Source organism: Aythya ferina (assembly GCF_964211825.1).
Source record: "Aythya ferina genome assembly, chromosome: 14".
Taxonomy (NCBI): domain Eukaryota; kingdom Metazoa; phylum Chordata; class Aves; order Anseriformes; family Anatidae; genus Aythya; species Aythya ferina.
In genome coordinates, this window is record NC_140312.1 from 2207896 (window position 1) to 2226412 (window position 18517).

General features: G+C 38.1%; 1 protein-coding gene across 6 annotated transcripts in view; it reads left to right on the forward strand.

The window, feature by feature from the left end:
* RAPGEF6 (Rap guanine nucleotide exchange factor 6) overlaps window positions 1–18517 on the forward strand; it is a 123403-nt gene that overhangs the window by 87290 nt on the left and 17596 nt on the right. For 3 of the 6 annotated variants that reach the window (XM_084535471.1, XM_084535467.1, XM_084535472.1), the window contains 10 exons: window positions 1578–1821; window positions 2130–2287; window positions 3327–3341; window positions 5377–5617; window positions 6766–7149; window positions 9171–9382; window positions 10265–10388; window positions 12403–12426; window positions 15023–15243; window positions 17606–17797. In XM_084535471.1, coding sequence (XP_084391597.1) covers window positions 1578–1821; window positions 2130–2287; window positions 3327–3341; window positions 5377–5617; window positions 6766–7149; window positions 9171–9382; window positions 10265–10388; window positions 12403–12426; window positions 15023–15243; window positions 17606–17797 — 1815 coding nt within the window. The remainder of the gene's footprint in view (window positions 1–1577; window positions 1822–2129; window positions 2288–3326; window positions 3342–5376; window positions 5618–6765; window positions 7150–9170; window positions 9383–10264; window positions 10389–12402; window positions 12427–15022; window positions 15244–17605; window positions 17798–18517) is intronic. The other 3 variants (XM_084535468.1, XM_084535469.1, XM_084535470.1) reach the window with 3 other exon arrangements.

Below are 18517 nucleotides of genomic sequence, written 5' to 3' on the forward strand. Positions count from 1 at the left end.
TTATAATGGTTGTAAGAACGGTAGGACAAATTGCCTTGATATCTAAAATCGATAAGGGAATATAAAAAGTGGTATGGCATATAAATGTTAGCTTTTAATTGTCAGTGTGAGTATAAACATATTAAACCTCTTTTAAAATCTCAGTCAAACCATCTGTTCTTTTTCCATAATCCTGTTCAGGAAACAGAATAACCATAGCTACAGAAAGAACGAGACTGTATGTACAAGACAGATTCTTCCTCTGTAGTTGTTGTATCTGAGAGCTAATGATGGTTTCCTTCTCTTATTTCCTTCTCTTCTTTTCTTCCTGTGGTCACCTGCCCTTGTTCCGTATGGATTTTTTTTCCTTTTATGATTTTCTGTTTATCTCTGTGCAGGTAAAAAGTTTTAAGATCTTAGCAGTTGCTTATTATCATAATTCTAAAAAAGCATAAAACTACTGTAATCAGTGGTCTAGTCTAATATGAAACAACATAAAATAAAGCATTACTGCAACCAAGGCAGTGATACACATGTAGTTAGGTGAAAGTGGATTTTAACTTCTTCTGCTAGCTGATTAAACTTTGAGATGATTTCTCTGATATGTTTTAATGAATTCACGTCTCGAAGCTCTTTTTTCAACTGCAATACTTACTATTCTGTCCTTTTGGTGCTAACAATGAGCAATCACCATTCTTATATGTGAATTTATATAGTGAAGACTTGTAGCCATAAATTGAGTTATGTAATAGAAATAAGCAATTTGACTACGAGTATAGCTAAAGGCCCATTTTTTGCCTTGTTCCTAGGGACCATCTTGGATATCAGCTCTGTACAGCCCTGCATTTTCCCAGTACCATGATTTCAACAGAAAATAACAAATTTCTGACAAAGACTTTAAAACAAACAAAACATTATGCATTAGTAAACCAATTTGAACAGTTTGTTTTTACCGTTTATTTATGGGAAGAAACACAAATAACAAAGACTGTTTTTTTCCATATAATTCTATCCTCTAGGAATGTCAGTAATAGACTGGCTCAGCTTGATAAATGCAATAGGAAATTTGATGCGCCTTATGTATTACTTAAAACAAAAAGGTGTGTGTGTGGGGAAAACATCAGTCCATCTTGAAGTTATTCTTGAGGAAGCGTCTGCATTCTTTTACCTAAAGATGCAGACAAAAAAATCAATAAATGCATGGAGCTGATTGATGTGAACGGAGTGGTTCCTTGTTATTGATCTAATTGCCTTACTGAAGGGTAGAATAGCTCTTAAATTTGCTGTGGTATGTGCTAATTTCAAAAGTAGCTGGGAGAATCCTGCTATGCAGAGTGGTTCATGATTTTGATTAAACAGTTAGGGTTACACTGTCTGCCAAGGAACTCCAGAGCAAAACTTAAATGGGAAGAAAGCCACACCCTTAGAATCAAAACTAAATGTAATACAGAGCCTGGCTTGGCAATACATTACGTTTTTGGTTTTGGACTCTTTGGTTCACTTTTTCTGTGGGTATGTGGTTTGAGGGGAAAGAAGCATGTAATGTGAAAGTTTAAGTGTGCAAAGGTAAATCACAATGTTTGTATCTCTTCTTACAGTGTTTAAAGAGCTGCTCTGCAGGATAGGGCAAGAGAAGAATGGAATTCCACATATTCCAAAAATTGCAGAAAAGAAAAACAACCGTTATTCCATCCCAGATATGCCTGGAGATGTGGAACAGATGTTTCCCCGCGAAAAGGGAAACAAAAAAATGAAAGCAAACACCGTATCTGGTGGGAGAAACAGAATCAGGAAAATTTTAGACAAGACTCGATTCAGCATCTTGCCTCCAAAACTGTTCAGGTGTGTCAAACTCTTCTGGTCAAATGGTAATTTTTCCTTAATAAAGCTGTGTACTATCTTCAGTCATGTCCACACTGCTTTTCTTATATTTTAAATGCAGCAAACCTAAACTATAGCTGCAGAACAAGGCCAAAATATCTTCTGTCCCAGTGAATGCTTTCAGATCTGCTTTTCTCTCTCTGTGGTTCAAAAGCCCATCTACGATGTGTAATTAAAACACGACAGCCGTTATTTTTTCCAAGATTCATTCATCCCAAGATGAATATAAGGATCTCCACACACCTAATGGACACAAACCTGTTTTGCAGTGACGGTAGCGTGAGCCAGTCGCAGGATGACAGCATTGTTGGGACTCGGCAGTGCCGGCACAGCCTGGCCATCATGCCTATTCCAGGCACGCTCTCATCCAGTAGCCCCGACCTGTTGCAGCCTACAACTAGCATCCTGGATTTCTCTAATCCTTCAGGTAAAACAGCAGTGTTAACTTGATTTATAGGATAATTACAAGGCAGCTGGTTTGGGGGTGGAGTTGCATCTTTTTACCAGCTTCAAACACGCTTAGTGCAGTTACCTCTTTATCTTGTGACCCTAACAGGTCCAAACTGGTGATTCACTGAACATGCAAACTGCCCGAAGCCCTCTTGCCTGCTTTTTTGTAATGTGAAGCCTAGGTTCTTTTTACAAAGAAGTGCATTTTGCCACCTATAAGTATCTTTGGTTTACCAGAGCTCTGGTGGAAGTAGGTTGTCTTCCTCTGTACCTATCTTGTTTTATTTTTGCCCAATGTCAGTAGGTCTGGTGACTTCTCCATCCATCTTCTTTGAATATTTATTTCAAGCAGCATGGCAGGTAGAACAGAACTGTGGTGCTAACACAGCATAAGTAATTCTCCATATTTTACAGACATTAAGTTCATTCAGTTGTCTGTCTGAAAAACTGACAAGTGTTTTGAGGTTTGTAGTGTGGGCTTCCATTGCTGGTACTTGTAGGAACACAGTTTATGGGGTGGCTGCAGGAGGTATTTGTTATATGCAGCTGCCTGTAAACATGTAAAGTCAGAATCATGTTTCCCTATTTCAGATGTAAGTTCTGTGCATAATTATATATTTTGTAAAGTGCCTTCTGGCTACGACTTATGTTTATGTAAACTTGCAGATTTCCCCTTTAAAAGGGACAAATATGTCCTATCAAATGCATAAATATCCATAGCAAATAAGTTCCTTTTCTTCCTGCAAATCCAGTTTCTTGCTGTCTGCATGAGTGAGCTACTCATTTGTTCCCTAAGAATCTTCCTTTAATGCTATACAAGTTACTGCGCAATACAAGCTATGGATAACTGGTCCTTACCTTTATATCAAGTTTCCTATAACAAGTATACAGTCCTTTTTGAACGGCAGAGAAAACCAAATTATTTCTGACCATGTAATGCATACTTGATAAGTTCTGTAAACATTTCAGTCTTGATTTGGTGTTGACACACTTTTTTTCTTTTTTTCTGCCTGCAGCTGTTGGGTTTTACTGTAAGTATCCTGATGTATGGCATCCTAAAGACCTTAATATTGCATGGCTTGCCTAGTAGACCTAACATGTTGCATTGATGTAGTTATACTCTCAGGACATTAGGTAGTCATGTGCCCTGTAGCCTTCCCTTTAATAAAAGGAGTCAATAGGCTCACCTTTTGGGCACTGTAATCTCACATCAGGCTGCTGGACTGAGGCTGCATTTTATTCCCATTTCTGCCACTGACCCACTGAATGACCTTTGGCAGATTACCTTGCTGGGACCTTGCTTTACAAGAATGAAATTGCTTACATCCCTTTTATAGAAATGGAAGTTTTGGATGATAATGTAGCTTGAGGTTTAGTTTGTTGTTTTGTTGGACTCTGTATAGCTAAAACTTTTTGCATGCAAACTGGAAATGTGTTTTGTATTGTAGCCATGACTTGAATCACGTGTAGAAAAGTAAGTTTTACTAATATTTACCTGCTTAAAAGAAAAGACCCTAAAGATGGGCATGTGATTGTCGTACGAGTTTCTATGACCTGGTACTTAAAAGTTACTCTGTGTTTTGGTTGCATGGCGATTTCTTTTTTTTGTTGTTTCTTTTTCCAAATTACGTATTGTGTTTCAGTTTTGGCTTTAAACTTGAGTGTGTTCTGATTTTTAGGTATGTTAATACCATGGTATATATGCTTTAGCTCTTCTGTTAATTTGTGATAGTTTTTACGAGTGCAGGCATTTCCCAAATCATTCAGTTTATCACTCACCACTTTCACTCTGAAATGAGCGCATAACACTTATTTTCCTCTTTTATTGTCCCCATTCATGTCAGCTAGCCCCAAATCATTAATGTGACCATTCTGGTATGACCGTATGTGGTAGTCATCATAAGGAATCAGTAGAATTAGTTTTCAGTCAGATTTTTTTTCAGTGTAAAGCTTGACACCAGTGCAGGACAGTGTGCCCCGGGGTGCTGGTTCCCTCGAGCAGGGGCTGCCTTCCCATCGCCTTCCCCAAGGCATCTGGTACCCTGCCTGGCTAGCCACAGTCTGTGGGCATGGCACTTACCACTGAGGTTATTAAAGGCTGGTCAAATAACAGGGAGAGAAGGAAGGGCTGTTATTACAGCAAAGACCTCTACAATAGCCCAGGGCATCTCTGATACGGGACTTAATGACACGTTCACCTGAGACATAGATTTTTTGAATAGCTGCAAGCTTGGAGGATGTGGCTGAGGGCTTGGTGAGCGCCTTCCTCCTTTTCAGTTCTGCAGAAAACCCATGAATGTCTAGTTGTCGGATTTTACGGAGGGAAAAAAATGTGTTCCCATGAGCTTTTACTTACCGTGCACCCTGACTTTTGACAACTTGTTTTCCCCCTATCAGCTGGACTTTGAGAATCAAGTCTTCTGTAATAACTCTAATGGAGATAACTATCTCCAAGCACCAAGTTGTAAACTAAATGTGTGTTTCTTTAGATATTTGTTTCCTGATGTAGGATGCCCCAGATAAAGCTGTTCTCCGATGCATTTATAATTCATAAAATGTGTTATAAATAAGCACGCTAGCAAAAGAATTAACTGCTGGCAGCAGCTTAGTTTAGTTTCTTCAGGTTGAGAGAGCAAGTTTGCAGCTGGATGCAGAAGCAACCAAATCTTCTTTCTCCTCCATGTTCCCTTGCCCACAGCTCACATGTGTGTGCTCGATGGCTTCCCAGTCACGGGAGGAGCACTCGGGGCACTCGTGTCAGTCCTGGATCACACAAAGACAAAAGAGCCAGAAAGGAAAAAGGCTTCCAAATTTTTTGACACGCTGGGAAGGACAGTGTACAGGACAGTAATACGCTATGTAGATGTTTTGTGCTTTGTGGTAATAAGCTAATATGTAAGTTGACTTGTGGAATTGCAGAGAGGAGAAGTCCTCTTTTTCCATTCAAATTTTGTTGAACAGAGTGTTTATTTAAATGAATATTTATCAAGCAATAGAGAAAATGACCTTTTGTCTTTTCACAGGAACAGTGGTTCATATGTTAAACGCGCTTTTCTGTTATTTTAGATATTCCAGACCAAGTAATAAGAGTTTTCAAGGCAGATCAGCAGAGCTGTTACATTATCATCAGCAAAGACACTACAGCGAAGGAGGTTGTGAGTCACGCCGTGCACGAATTCAACTTGACAGGAGCCCCGGAGACTTATTCCCTCTGCGAAGTGTCCGTCAGCCCTGAGGGAGTCATCAAACAGCGGAGACTTCCAGATCAATTCTCAAAATTAGCCGACAGGATTCAACTCAATGGACGGTAAAGGCACCCTTGTTTTGATTTCAGTTTGGATTTATTTGACTTTGCCTTTTAGGATTGAAACATCCAAAAGAAACATTGGGGAAGAATGTTTTAATGAACAGTGTTTTAATGAAAATAGGCAAGTATCTATTAAGAACAGACAAGTAAATGTCAGTAACTTACTCTCCCTTCATCTCTTTCATTCCTGTTTCACCTTCCTTCTTATGCAAAAACCCCTCCCTGACTTTACAGCAAGCTCTCTTGATGACAAGTAAGGTCAGCAGGTTAGGAAAACATATTTAGTGGCTTACGATTAAAAAGAAAAAACTTGTATTTCTTCTGACTCTTCCCATGTGTACCTCAGGATTAAAGCATACAATTAATTTCTCAATGATGTCATGTTGCAATGAACTGATACTAACCTGAGATAAATTCTTCCATTTTTGTGTAAACTGTTATGAAAGTTTTCAGAAATGTAAAGTGCTCCAGCTTTATCTGATGTCCTGATCCATACCAGAAAAAGGTTTACTACAGTAAAAAAAAATCTTTAGTTGTCTTTGCTAGGCAACAGAGAGATTTATGAGGAATAAACTTCTGTGCGTCTGAAAGTGAACTGCTTTGGACCATGCAAATGAATTTTCCAGCTACATTTTCATTTCCTGAATACTGTGAGCTTCATGTAAATATTAATATGTCACACAAATTTATGTGAGAAACCACACTGTAATTTGTGTAAGAAGTGGAGAAATACATTAATGAGAGATTTCTCAAGACTAACATGCATTTAAAATGTTATTTTACTGCTAAATTTACAAATGGAAAAGTAACTGACCTTTTTCTGAAGGTGAAAACTGCAGCATGTTACTGAATACGGTATAGAAAACGTTAGCAAGGAAATAGGCTAAAACAGCTTTCGAAGTGCTGGAGAATGAGGTTTTTACCTCAGAAATGGTGGTGTTTTATAAAAGCTAAAGTATAAAGGTTGTGCTGCCCCTTTCTGCCTCTGTCTTTGCCTCTTATTCTCAAATGTCAGCGAGGTGGAAATGCTCTCACGTGAACACCTCTGTCAGTAATATCCAGGCTGATTGCTATGCTTCAGTGTCTTTGTGCTCACAAATCCTCTGAAGAGTCTCTCTAACATTTTGTTGCAATTCATTTGTTCATAGCTATTACCTAAAAAACAATATGGAGACCGAGACTTTATGCTCAGATGAGGATGCTCAAGAGCTATTGAGAGAGAGTCAAATCTCCCTCCTCCAGCTCAGCACCATCGAGGTCGCCACTCAGCTCTCCATGAGAGACTTTGAATTATTTCGTAACATCGAGCCTACGGAATACATCGATGACCTCTATAAGCTGGACTCCAAAACAGGGAATGCTCACCTGAAGCAGTTTGAGGATGTCATAAATCAAGAGACATTCTGGGTTGCCATGGAAATTTTAGCAGAGCCCAACCAACTCAAACGAATGAAGATTATTAAGCATTTCATTAAAATCGCCCTCCACTGTCGAGAATGCAAGAACTTCAATTCCATGTTTGCAGTTATAAGGTAAAGTACTTCCCATTTGTCAGATCTGATTTCTGGTGTCAAAAGCAATTTTGTTGATCTAAATAGAAAAAAAAAAAAAGTGTATCTTGACCATATTACTGATGGTGCTGGGTAGTTTTTGAAAGAACTGCCAAGCTTTTCAAAATGCTCGAACAAAAAGATGTATTGTCACTGTGTTCTTCTCCTTCCTCAACCTCCGAAGGTCAGGCTCACTGCAGTGGCTCACATGACTGTCTCTTCTAAAACTATCACATAGCAGGGAAAGAGAAGATTTGGACAAAAATGCTGTTTGAGGAACTTCAGGAACCTGCTTGAAAGTTGCTGCCATTTTCTATGATTCTGACGCTCAATTTCCCTTTTTTTCTCATTGTTACTTTTCAGTGTGCACTGAGTCATATCTGCAATGATGAGATTTATTTTATTTCTTCCTTTCATTGTAAGGACTTCCTCAAATCAGTCTTGTTTTAGTTTAAATTTCTTTCTCATTCTTTCCAGTCATCTGCTTGCTTCTCTATTTTTTCTCTTCATTTGCACGCTTAGACTTTCTCTTCTGATTTATGCTAGCTGCTGCTGCTTTGACTTTAACAGCATGAGTCCAGCATTTCCTTTATTTGCAATTATGTGACAGCCAGATTGTATTTAAAAAAAAGAAAAGAAAAGCACTGTGATTCATCAGACAGAGATCTGGATTCATGCTGTATCCCAGCACCAGTGCAATCTTTGCAAATACCATTTTATAATATCTTCTTCCATGTCTAGCCAGTGTAATGAATGATACTAGTTTAGTTATACAGTAAAGAATTAATAAATTCCCTTAAAAGGTACTGCACAAGCAACCAGGAGGGCTGTGGCTACTCATTACATGGTGGATGCAAACGTGGATACTGAGTGCAATTTCTGTTCCCTGCTTCCTAAGCTCTCGTGGTTTATTGTACGTGGCGAAATGGCTGTTCTTACTCCTGAGTTCAGCCTCACGATGCCGTGACTGAAGTGGTCTTTGGTCAAAAAACAGCAAATGGATTAGCTTTTTGTTTTGCCCATGTTTCCAGAGGAATATGTTTCTGTTAGCATTTGCCATAGAGATTCTCTTTCCTGCTTTGCATTTCATGTTAATGCGATGCCATGTGTTTTGTGAAATGGGAAGATACTGTCTTAATAAGTAAGAGGAGCTGTGGGGGGCACATGGTAGATTTTTCATGTGAGAGAAGGCTTTGTGACTTTACAATAGCACGGGGAGAACTCTATGAAAAAAAAATAAATCACAAAATAAGTTTTTGAAGCCTTCGAAATGAGAAAAAAGAATCTCAAAACAGTAAATTCAATATTTGTATGATTCTAGGTTTGATAATGAATGCTGGAGACTATCACTTCCCAATGCTGCAGCCACAGGGACTTTGCAATCATTACCAAATTTCTTGGGCATAGTTTGTAACAAATTATGCTGGGGTGGATGTAGTGTTTTTTATTGCATCAAGCGAATTGTGGATGTTATTACTTCATCAGAATTAAAAGCAGCAGATGAGCTACACTTTGTTATCATGCCCTCAGTCAGTGCTTATTTATAAATGCTCCAAACATTCTCCTCTTAAATCTTTCCACTTCTGCTTGGGATAAGCCATGCGTTGTTTCCACTTGCTACAGCAGCCATGTATTCACCTCATTAATTTTTCACCCTTTTTGTCCTTATTGAAGTATAGGTTTACAGGAGAGAAGTGGTTCTTAAATTAACTGGGCATTGGTGCTGTGTTATAGAGGGGTTGTTTTGGCAGGCTGACTTGAAAGTCGTACTTTGTGCATAAGGAACAGTCACACTTTTTACAGTTCTCTTTTTTGCTTGCTCACAAGAGCGAGCAGCAGTGTTTTTGTGATGAACTTGCAACCTGGCATCCACCCAGCTTTCAGTTAACCTTGTGAAAACTGTTTTTAATCTCTAAAAAAGCCCCCCCAAACCCTTTGCTTCCTTACCAAAGGGAATGAATGATTCCACTGCCAGCTAATAACGAAATGTGTCTGCCTTGCAGCGGGTTAAATCTAGCTCCAGTAGCTCGTCTCAGAGGTACTTGGGAAAAGTTACCGAGCAAGTATGAAAAGCACCTCAGAGACCTTCAAGATCTTTTTGATCCATCTCGAAACATGGCAAAATACCGCAACATCCTTAGCAGTCAGAGCATGCAGCCTCCAATTATTCCACTCTTCCCTGTTGTCAAGAAGGATATCACATTTCTACATGAAGGTAATGTCAAACATGGAGAAATAATAAACCAGGCATTGAATGCGTTTTAGCCCTTTCTTCAGTGCTCCCTGATTCAACAGATGCCTAAAAGAAAGGTGCCGTTGGTAAGGTGCTTTTGATGCATCCCTTTAAGGATTAAAATGCAATATAACTCTGAATGCATAATAGAAGTGACTGATCCCAGATAAAAATTAAAATTGTGTGTTTTTAAAATTTGGAAAGCAATGCTAAATCACTGTCATAAAGTTTAGGATGAAGGAGTTGGTGAGTATGCTGACTAGTAATTACCCTACCAAAGAAATGTATTTCTCTTACAAAAACTTGTTGCTGCAGTGTTTCTAGGTTTTCATTCTATGTTGTGGCTTTCAGACAGCTACAATGATATAACACCTCCTACTCTTGCTTTCAGCATTTTCAAGGGGTTTTGTTTAAACATTTCATTTTTGCTCCTTACACTGAGTTCTGTTCATAATTGGTTAAGGTGAAGCATTCCCCACTATACCATATTCTTGGTGTGGATCTTTCAGAACTATTTGAACTAATTGTATAAAGTGAATGCTGTTGATGTCAGTTTTATTTATATGATATTAACGTCTAAGTCAATGAATTTGGGCATAGTTCTTGTGGTCCTCTTTCCTCCCACTAATACATGTTAATTAGAAATAGATTAGCAAAAGCAATGCTGGATAGTGTGAGTGGGCCTGACTGTCATTTGTGTGTTGCCAAAGTTTCTTGTTTTCTTGCTATTTTGACTAAAGCAGTCTCGTTGGCAGGGAGGGAGGAAGACTAATGTGGGGTACTAGAAACACATTGCCCATAAAAAAAAAAAAAAAAAAAGAAAAGTGTTCTTACTCTTTGTGTGTGTGTGTTTCAATTATGCAGGAAATGATTCTAAAGTGGACGGCCTGGTAAATTTCGAGAAACTCAGGATGATTGCCAAAGAAATCCGCCAAGTTGTCAGAATGACCTCAGCAAACATGGATCCGGCCGTAATGTTCAGACAAAGGTGTGCAATTTAGAAAGCTAGTAGGACTGAAGGTGTCTCAGAGTGGGTAGGGATCTGGGTTTGTGTGTGCATCGCTCTGTTAGTATTTCATTGTGTAACATACCATTGACATTGACCATCAGAACCAAAATCTATCAAAATATAGCTGATAGATGCTCCGAGGAGTTACTTTTAATGACTGCTAAAACAATTTGCTTTCATAAAGCAAAGGAGAAAAGGCTCAATAAAATATTAATCAGTAGAATTTAGGGAGAGGTGTAGTATCAGATGAAAATAATATATAAACAAAACACATAAATCACCCATATATAAATCTGAGTGTTGCTTTTTTAAAAAACAAGAGAAACTTCACTGTTAAAAAAAAATAATTTAAAAAAAAGTAACTTATTTATTCTAAGCACAGCTTGCTCCACCTACATAATGCTTCGTATCTTCAGGCTGTAAGCAGGTGGAGAGTGTTTTCTTAATTTTTCCTTTTTTTCCTGATTCGTGATATCATCAGCCTCTGTGTTAACAAACTGCAGAGTAAAAGCACCACGACTTCTAATCTGATGTTGATTAGCTCTAGATTATATTTAGTGGAACTAAGTAATTTCCTGGATCTGTTTTGCTTCCTCCTGGCTGAAGTAAAAGCACCAGCGGCCCCATCGTGTCTGCGAGGATCCTGATGCCACCTCTGTGGCCTCAGTGTGCAGCCCAAATAGGGAGCAGGGGACAGTGAATCGCTGCAGTTTCTCCTTGGAAAAATGTCAGGATAACCTTTCAAGTTGCTTGTTAGCCTCTTAGCATGTCTGCACTGGAGACAGAGGCTGTTTCTCTGCGGTCTTGTAATGGTCAGGATTCCCAGATGATAATGAATCCCGCTTGGTTTTTGTTTTCAGGGCTGGCTATAGGCAGACAAGAATTTTGATTAAAATTGGTCAGATGGAAGTATGAGACAAAAATAACGGATCCCTTGTTAACATTTTTAAGGATGGATTCCCTTCAAAGCAGGGGGTCACCTTCATGCTCTTGTACTTGAACTACCCAAACTTCCCTTTTAACATAAAATTATAAAGTTCCTTATCAGTAAATTACGGTTGCTTTTTAGAAAACTTGATGTTCACAAGTGAAATTTATCTATAAATAGACTTCCCCGATGCTCTTTCCATCTTCTGAGGCCTAATGAAATCTAATCATTAGCTGAATTTACTAGTAAATAAATAGTTACCCTTTAGTGTCTTTCTTCAGAATTACAGAAGACATTTTAATGACCATAATTTAAAATGTACACACTGACATAAAATGCATACGCATCTAATATTAGCGATAGTGCCAGAGATTAAAAGAAAATAATTCCATGTTTTCATCATTTATATTCATTTTCATTGCCTCTGGTGTTTGATCTATCAGTTTGTGTTATGAAGCACCAACAAATGTTTTTGAAGAAGATGAAAAATGAACAAGAAAAGATGTTTGTTAGTGGTAACATGAGACTTGCTAACAAGTTCATTACCAATTAATATAGAGCATCTAGTTTTTCAGCGGGTATTTGGCAAACAGCTTGTTTTCCAGCAAGCAATCAAGAGAAAATAACATCATAAACTCGAATGCTGATGATTTCTCATACATTTACTGTGGTCCTAATGCATATAATAAGTTAATGCAATTGCATTTTCTACAGTATGAATAAGTTAAAAAGCCTTTGCTTGCTCCATCAAAATTGAGTTTGTCTTACGGGACATACTTAACAAGAATATTTAACTTGCGTTTGGTTTTTAAATTCAGAGCTTAAATTTAAAAATAAACAAAAAACTGATAGATGTTCTTCCATGTTGAAGTGTTTGAACGAGTCCTGTCCTTGCATTCCATAAAAACATTGTGTTGTTGTGTGAGAAGAATTTGCTGTATAGAGATCTTTTCTTTTCTGTTCTTTCCTGTCTACATCTTTCTTCCTGACTCTCAACTGTTTTATTTTTTTCCTGTGCTTTTCTGTTCAAATACATGCTTCAATGTATATGGCTCTTGCTTACAGGAAGAAGAGGTGGAGAAGTTTGGGGTAAGTGTAGAGATGAATGCAACTAAGATAAATAAAGATTATGCAACTCTTAACATACTGCATCCTCCTCGTTAGTGCATGCACCTGAAATACAGCATGCATTTTATTAACCCTGCAATACATATATTTTGGAAAACAGGAATAAGGGAGTTATAGTCAATTTTATACTGCAGCTATAAAGATTCTGAGTTGCTTCTGTGTGCTGGATAAGTCCTTTGCGTTTTGGCTTACTGCATAAAGAAAAAAAGCTGCTGTGCAGTTATACTGGAAGGCGAACTATTTTTGGAAATAAATAACGTGGTCTTTACATGTAAAAAAGTTTTAAGCCATTACGCACTTTAAACTGTAAAGATGCATTGAATTGTGATAATATATAAATTCCCCTTCTGAAGTTTGAGTCTGAGCTCCAAATTATTTGTTTTTTAGTATATATACAATGTATTTCACACTTCATACACCAGAATCCTCACTGAAGTTTTACTTGTGCGAGGACTGACTGTCGAAATGGCTACAAATGAGATTAACAAGGTTGGCTAATGAAGTAGCTGACTCTTCCACGTAACAAGTGATTTTAAGATGACATGGTAGCAATATTTTGTGTGTTCTTATGTGTTTTTTGCACATGACTTATCTGTGTTCCTCAGCCTATGTGCCTTTGCACACTCTGCTACTTGACTTATTATGGGCATCTGGTTTAAAGCCAGCTCTGCTTTAGTCTGCCAGCATTTTGCAGGAGGACGGATGCAGGAATGCTCCCGGTGGTTTGCTCTTGCTGCAAGTGCCTTGCAAGCTGCAGAGGGAGCTTAGCGTGGCAGAGCCATCATCAGCAGCAAGCACCCAGGCTCAGATTTACCCTGCCAGCAGTGAGGGCGACAGCAGCATCATCTGCACTAGGTGGACAGGGGAGAGCAGGCTGGGATGCCAGTCCCTGAAGCGAGCTCAGCATCCTGTAGATGCCCCCAAGGGGGAGCTGGGCTAGCAGCAGTCAGTGGTCAGTGATCACCTGCACCCAGTGCAGCTCTCAAAGAGAGTGCCTGGACCCCCTGAGCACCCCGTCCTGCTGTCACTGCCTTTCTTCCCAGCAGTGTGGTTGGTGATCTGTAGCCTTTGAACACAAATCAGTAACAAGAAATGATTTTTAAGGAAAATGAAATTAAATTGACTCAAAAAGTCAAGTCTAGACTTAAAAGAAACTGTGCACATATGAAATTAAAGATTACATAATCGTTAACAGAAAGATAATTTATATTACTATAGAACAGGTAATAGTTTGGGTTTTACCTGTAGTGGAGATCAGTGACTCCTTGCTTCAAATAGGTGTTAACAGTCCATCGTGCCATCTGTTGCTCTTCACCTGTTATAGTCTTAGCTTTTTATTTAATTAAGCGATACGTTTCCACTCTGGTTTTTAAGCTTATATTTTCTTTTAGTTTAAGTAATTAAACATCTTAGAAAATATTGCAGGCAGGTGTCTTCCACCATTTCTTTGTTTTTAAACTCGGTGTGTTTGATTCTTCAGGCATCTTCAAACAATATGTTTAATTCTGACTCTGAGCTATTACAGCTCTTCTGTGCTGGAGTTTGTTTAGTCTGCCACTTATGGGTCTGTAAATGCACCCAAGGTTTTGATAAGTAACCTTACTAAGAATTTAGCCCTTGAAAATGAAGTTAATTCTGTTATCTCTATTTATTAAAAAAAATAAAAATAAAATTGGTTAGGACGTGGCTGTATGACTTTTAAAGTCAAAGCAGAGTTGATGTGTATATTTAACTAAATCAAGGTCAATTGTTTGGTCACTGATTCAGTGTGAACAGGAGTGACAGCCATGAATAGTAATTGATGTGCATTAATGATTTAGTTAACTGATTTATTTTTGCTTCAGTTGCTAATAGAATTGGCAGCTCAGAATTAGGCGTATTCAGGAGCTTTGTCTTTCATAAATGTGAGTCTATACATGTCTGAGTATATGTATGTCATCATTGCCTTCCTGACCTCTGTTGGGATCCGATTTTTAATGAGCTGCTCTTCTGTGGAGTTTTTACTTAATTGGAGAAATAAATTAAGCGCACAACAAAATGTACTTTGCATATTTAACACAGTTTTTCCCTTATTTAAGCATAGTCCGAAGCTCAGTTTTCTAAGAGGATTACAGTAGTCACTCTCTTCTGTAGTCAGCTGGATTGTAAGAAGTTTCTGGCATAAGCCTGAAGCATACAGTGGGTACCAGCTTCCTTAAACCAACAAAGTTATCAAATTTATCCACTAATACTGTCTGCAGAAATAGCGTGGGGTTTGCAGAACAAGCCATGATTCATTAGCTGAGCAAAATGGGAACTTTACACAGTGTCGCGCCTCGTTCTTGCTAGTTCCACACTTTCATGTGCAGTCCTTTCCTAGGCTCCAGTTGCTGCTATCAGTTTTACCAGAACATTTTAAGACAACTGTTGTTTTAATGCTGTTCATCTTTTTAACTCATTTGCATCAGCATGCACTAGCCCTAACTGAAGATTATTAATCTGCTTTGGGGTGTGCTACTTAAGCTCCTCGTTGCTGTCGAGAGCCAAAAATTGACCGCTTTGCTCTTTTCTTTTCTAGGTCTCTGAGCCAGGGCAGCACGAACTCGAACATGCTGGATGTGCAGGGAGGCGCTCACAAGAAGCGGGCCCGGCGCAGCTCACTGCTCAACGCCAAGAAGCTGTACGAGGACGCCCAGATGGCGAGGAAGGTGAAGCAGTACTTGTCCAACCTGAATGTGGAGACAGACGAAGAAAAGATCCAAATTCTGTCACTGCAGTGTGAACCCGCATATAGCACTCGTAAGTACGGTTATATGTAAGGGTAGATTAACACCAAATTGGTGAAAATGTTGTTCCTTCCCTAGAAAGACCCATTTAAGATCTTTCTCTTCTCCCTTCAAGAAAAATTGCTCTAGGAAATAACTTGTTTGTCAATTCATATCTTAACTAATGTGGTTTCAGCAAGCCAGCATTTATATTCTGATCTTGGTTGAGTTCAGAAAACTTCAATGATTTTTTTTATTTTGACCTTTAGTTCTTAAACTCCGTGTCTTTTTAGCAGTCTGGAAGGGAATTCAATAGTACATTAGCTATATTCTTGCCCTGCTGTCCTTGTACAGAATTAGGAAGGATAAAAGTAACGTTTACCATATGAACAGCAAGAAAATGAAAAGAGACAAAATCAATATAAACTGCAATGACTTACAGCTTAGAATAAACAAAGATTGCTGAGAAGCAGAAGTCAAGTCAATATTGACTGATGGGATTGACATGGCTTGACAGTCAAAAATAGAGGACTACAGCAGGACAGTTTTCATAATTTGAAGTCCTGTGCAACTGTCCAACTAAAACTATTATCTGCTCTCTTACACAATGCAGTGACTTCTTATTTCAAATTGAGAAGAGGTAATTTCATTTTATTTTGGTTCTGAGAGATTTTCAAATGCCCCAACCATGGAGTTGTCTCAAAATAGAACAGTAGTAACCCTGCTAATCAAAATAATGTTTCATGCTTGTCTGATGTACAAACACAGCATTTTAAGTCGTTTTTGTCCTCAAATACCATTTTATCTGTGATGAGATAAGTTAAGATCATGAATAGATGATGACATCTTGAAGATAAGATTTTGGGTCCTTTCCATTATTCAATATTAGGAGTGCAAATCCCTGTTATTTCCCAAAGTGCCTTCCTATTCATTTCTTCTTAAATAGCAGTGATATAGGAAAAGGCCATACTTAGTTCCCTTTTTGAAAATGTTAAATCGTGTTTTCACACGGATTTTATGCTTGAGGTCACAGGAAATCACAGGTAGCTCTGAATAGGAAGATGCAAGGCATCTGTATGCTGATAGAGGTATGCTTCCAGTGCTCTGTTCGGCTGTGTAGGTAATGGAAGATATGTAATGGTGGTTTTATGCACTCTTTTTTTCCTCCTGTAGAAAAAACAAAGCATGCCAGGATGAATTCTTAATAGATGATATATGTGAATACATAACAGGTGGTTGTATTGTGCCCAGGAGACGAATATAAATGTTATGAGGTTATTTTTCAATTCTTTTAAATTAGGCACATATGATTTAAATAAATATTGTTTGAACAGTGCTAGTCATAGACATTTGGAAGTTAAAATCTGGGAATATATATTGACTGTTTTACTCCCAGCAGTTAAGCAAATCAAGTCCTTTTTTTCTTAAGCTTCAAAAAAGGAAAATGAAGGCTAAATGGACTTGCAAATAAATATAGAAGAATGGCATATTATCAAAATATATCATAAATAAAGGAAAAAAAAGGTTGAGATCATAGTCATAATTTGCAGAGCTAGCAGAAAGAATGGGAAATGAATGCGGAGCACAGGGGAGCATCTCCTTATGGTTTTTGTTCCAGTGGAGCCGGAGCAATATAATGTTCCAGGGGAAGGTGCTCTGCACATGGTGCATTTGCCCACGTTACGTATATAAATTTTAATGGGGTAGATTTGAGTCAGGGATCCTGGTACGTAGTTTTGCAGATGGTTTTTGTGCAGATAACTTTTTCTGCTCATGTTCAGACAAGTAGGAGGTACAGCTGCCCGCTCGTATCTCAGAAGTGAAATTCTCCTACCTTTGCTAGCAGGAACAATGAGCAGGGGTTAATCTGCAATCCACACATTTCCAAGGTAATTTAAGGGAAGTCAGATGGTCTTAACTTCTGAGTTTATTAATTGCTGCGTAATTAAGGTAGAAACTGAATCCGTTCCCTGCGTTGCAAATCAATTGTGCCACCTAGTGAACGGTTTGATGCTGGATGCAAAGCAACCTCTCCTTCTCTCTTCTGTGGCATAATATAATTTTGAAAGAGATGTTGCTGTTAAGTTTTTGTGCCCTATGTACAAGCATTTAAAATATGGAATATAATTGTAGTAGAACTAAATAACTTTTTTTTGTTCTAGATAAAGTACTTGTATGACACTTCAAAAAGTTTAGTTTTTTAGTTTATTTTTTTAATGTCATTTTATGCACCTGTCTCTTCAGTGCAACAAGCTAGGAATGTTTGGAATAAAAAACATTTTGAATGTTCAATCTGCTTCGTACCATGGTTGCTTTTGACTGTTTGTACTTAGAATGACTGTAATAATCCTGCCGTTCAAAGTGCAAGATATTTATGTCCAGTTTTTCCATAACAGTGACCAAGAATTTAAGTGAGAGAAGAGGGGCGAAATCCTCCGAAATGTCTCCAGTACCCATGAGATCAATCGGCCAAACCACTAAAGCACATCAGCATCAGCAGAACAGAATGAGTCAAGTTCTTCAGGTTCCAACTGTGAACTTATATCCCAGTAGAAAGAAGGGACTGACAAAGGATCATGTCACATTCAGTGAGTATCTTCAGCTATCTGGAGCTGTTTGTAGCTGGGTGGATTATCTGAGACCTCTTTATGCATGTATCTCAGTTAGTCATTCAAGAAAATGACTTAGACTTCTAACTAAAGTGATCTTACTATGTCTCTTGAGCAGGCCAGATGTACAGGATTAAGTCTGTTGCTCTGTATTCCCAGATTCTAAGGAGATCTTGCTGCAGCTGAGTAGAATTGCATAGTTTGTTTATTTTCATGACAAAATGAATTATGATACTTCTCAATGAAATCATTGGAACAAATCAAACACATTTAATATTTTAAGCTCTGGAACACAGTTATAACAACCTTATTGTCAAAAGGAGAAACACTTGTTACTAGTTGTTCCTAGTGAACATTACATTTCTTTTGTTTCTACATTTACCAATTGCAAAGTAGTATTATGCATTAAAATGCTTTTGGTGTATTTGCATAACTGTTGGGTCATTTAAAAGGTAAGGTTATTTTAAATGGGTTATTAAATAAAATTAGTTGCAGTTAATAAACGATAGGAAAAGATTCTATGATACACTGAGCATCAATGTTCACTAAAATAGTTTTAGAATAAAGTCTTGCAGCATATGTGTTATAACAGTGGTTGTAGTTACTGTTTATTCTCAATTCTCCTCTTGAAAGCCTGTGCATCTTGATATATTCCAGAAGCTTTTTTGAGAGGTATTTCTTCACTCCCTTATGTTCAGT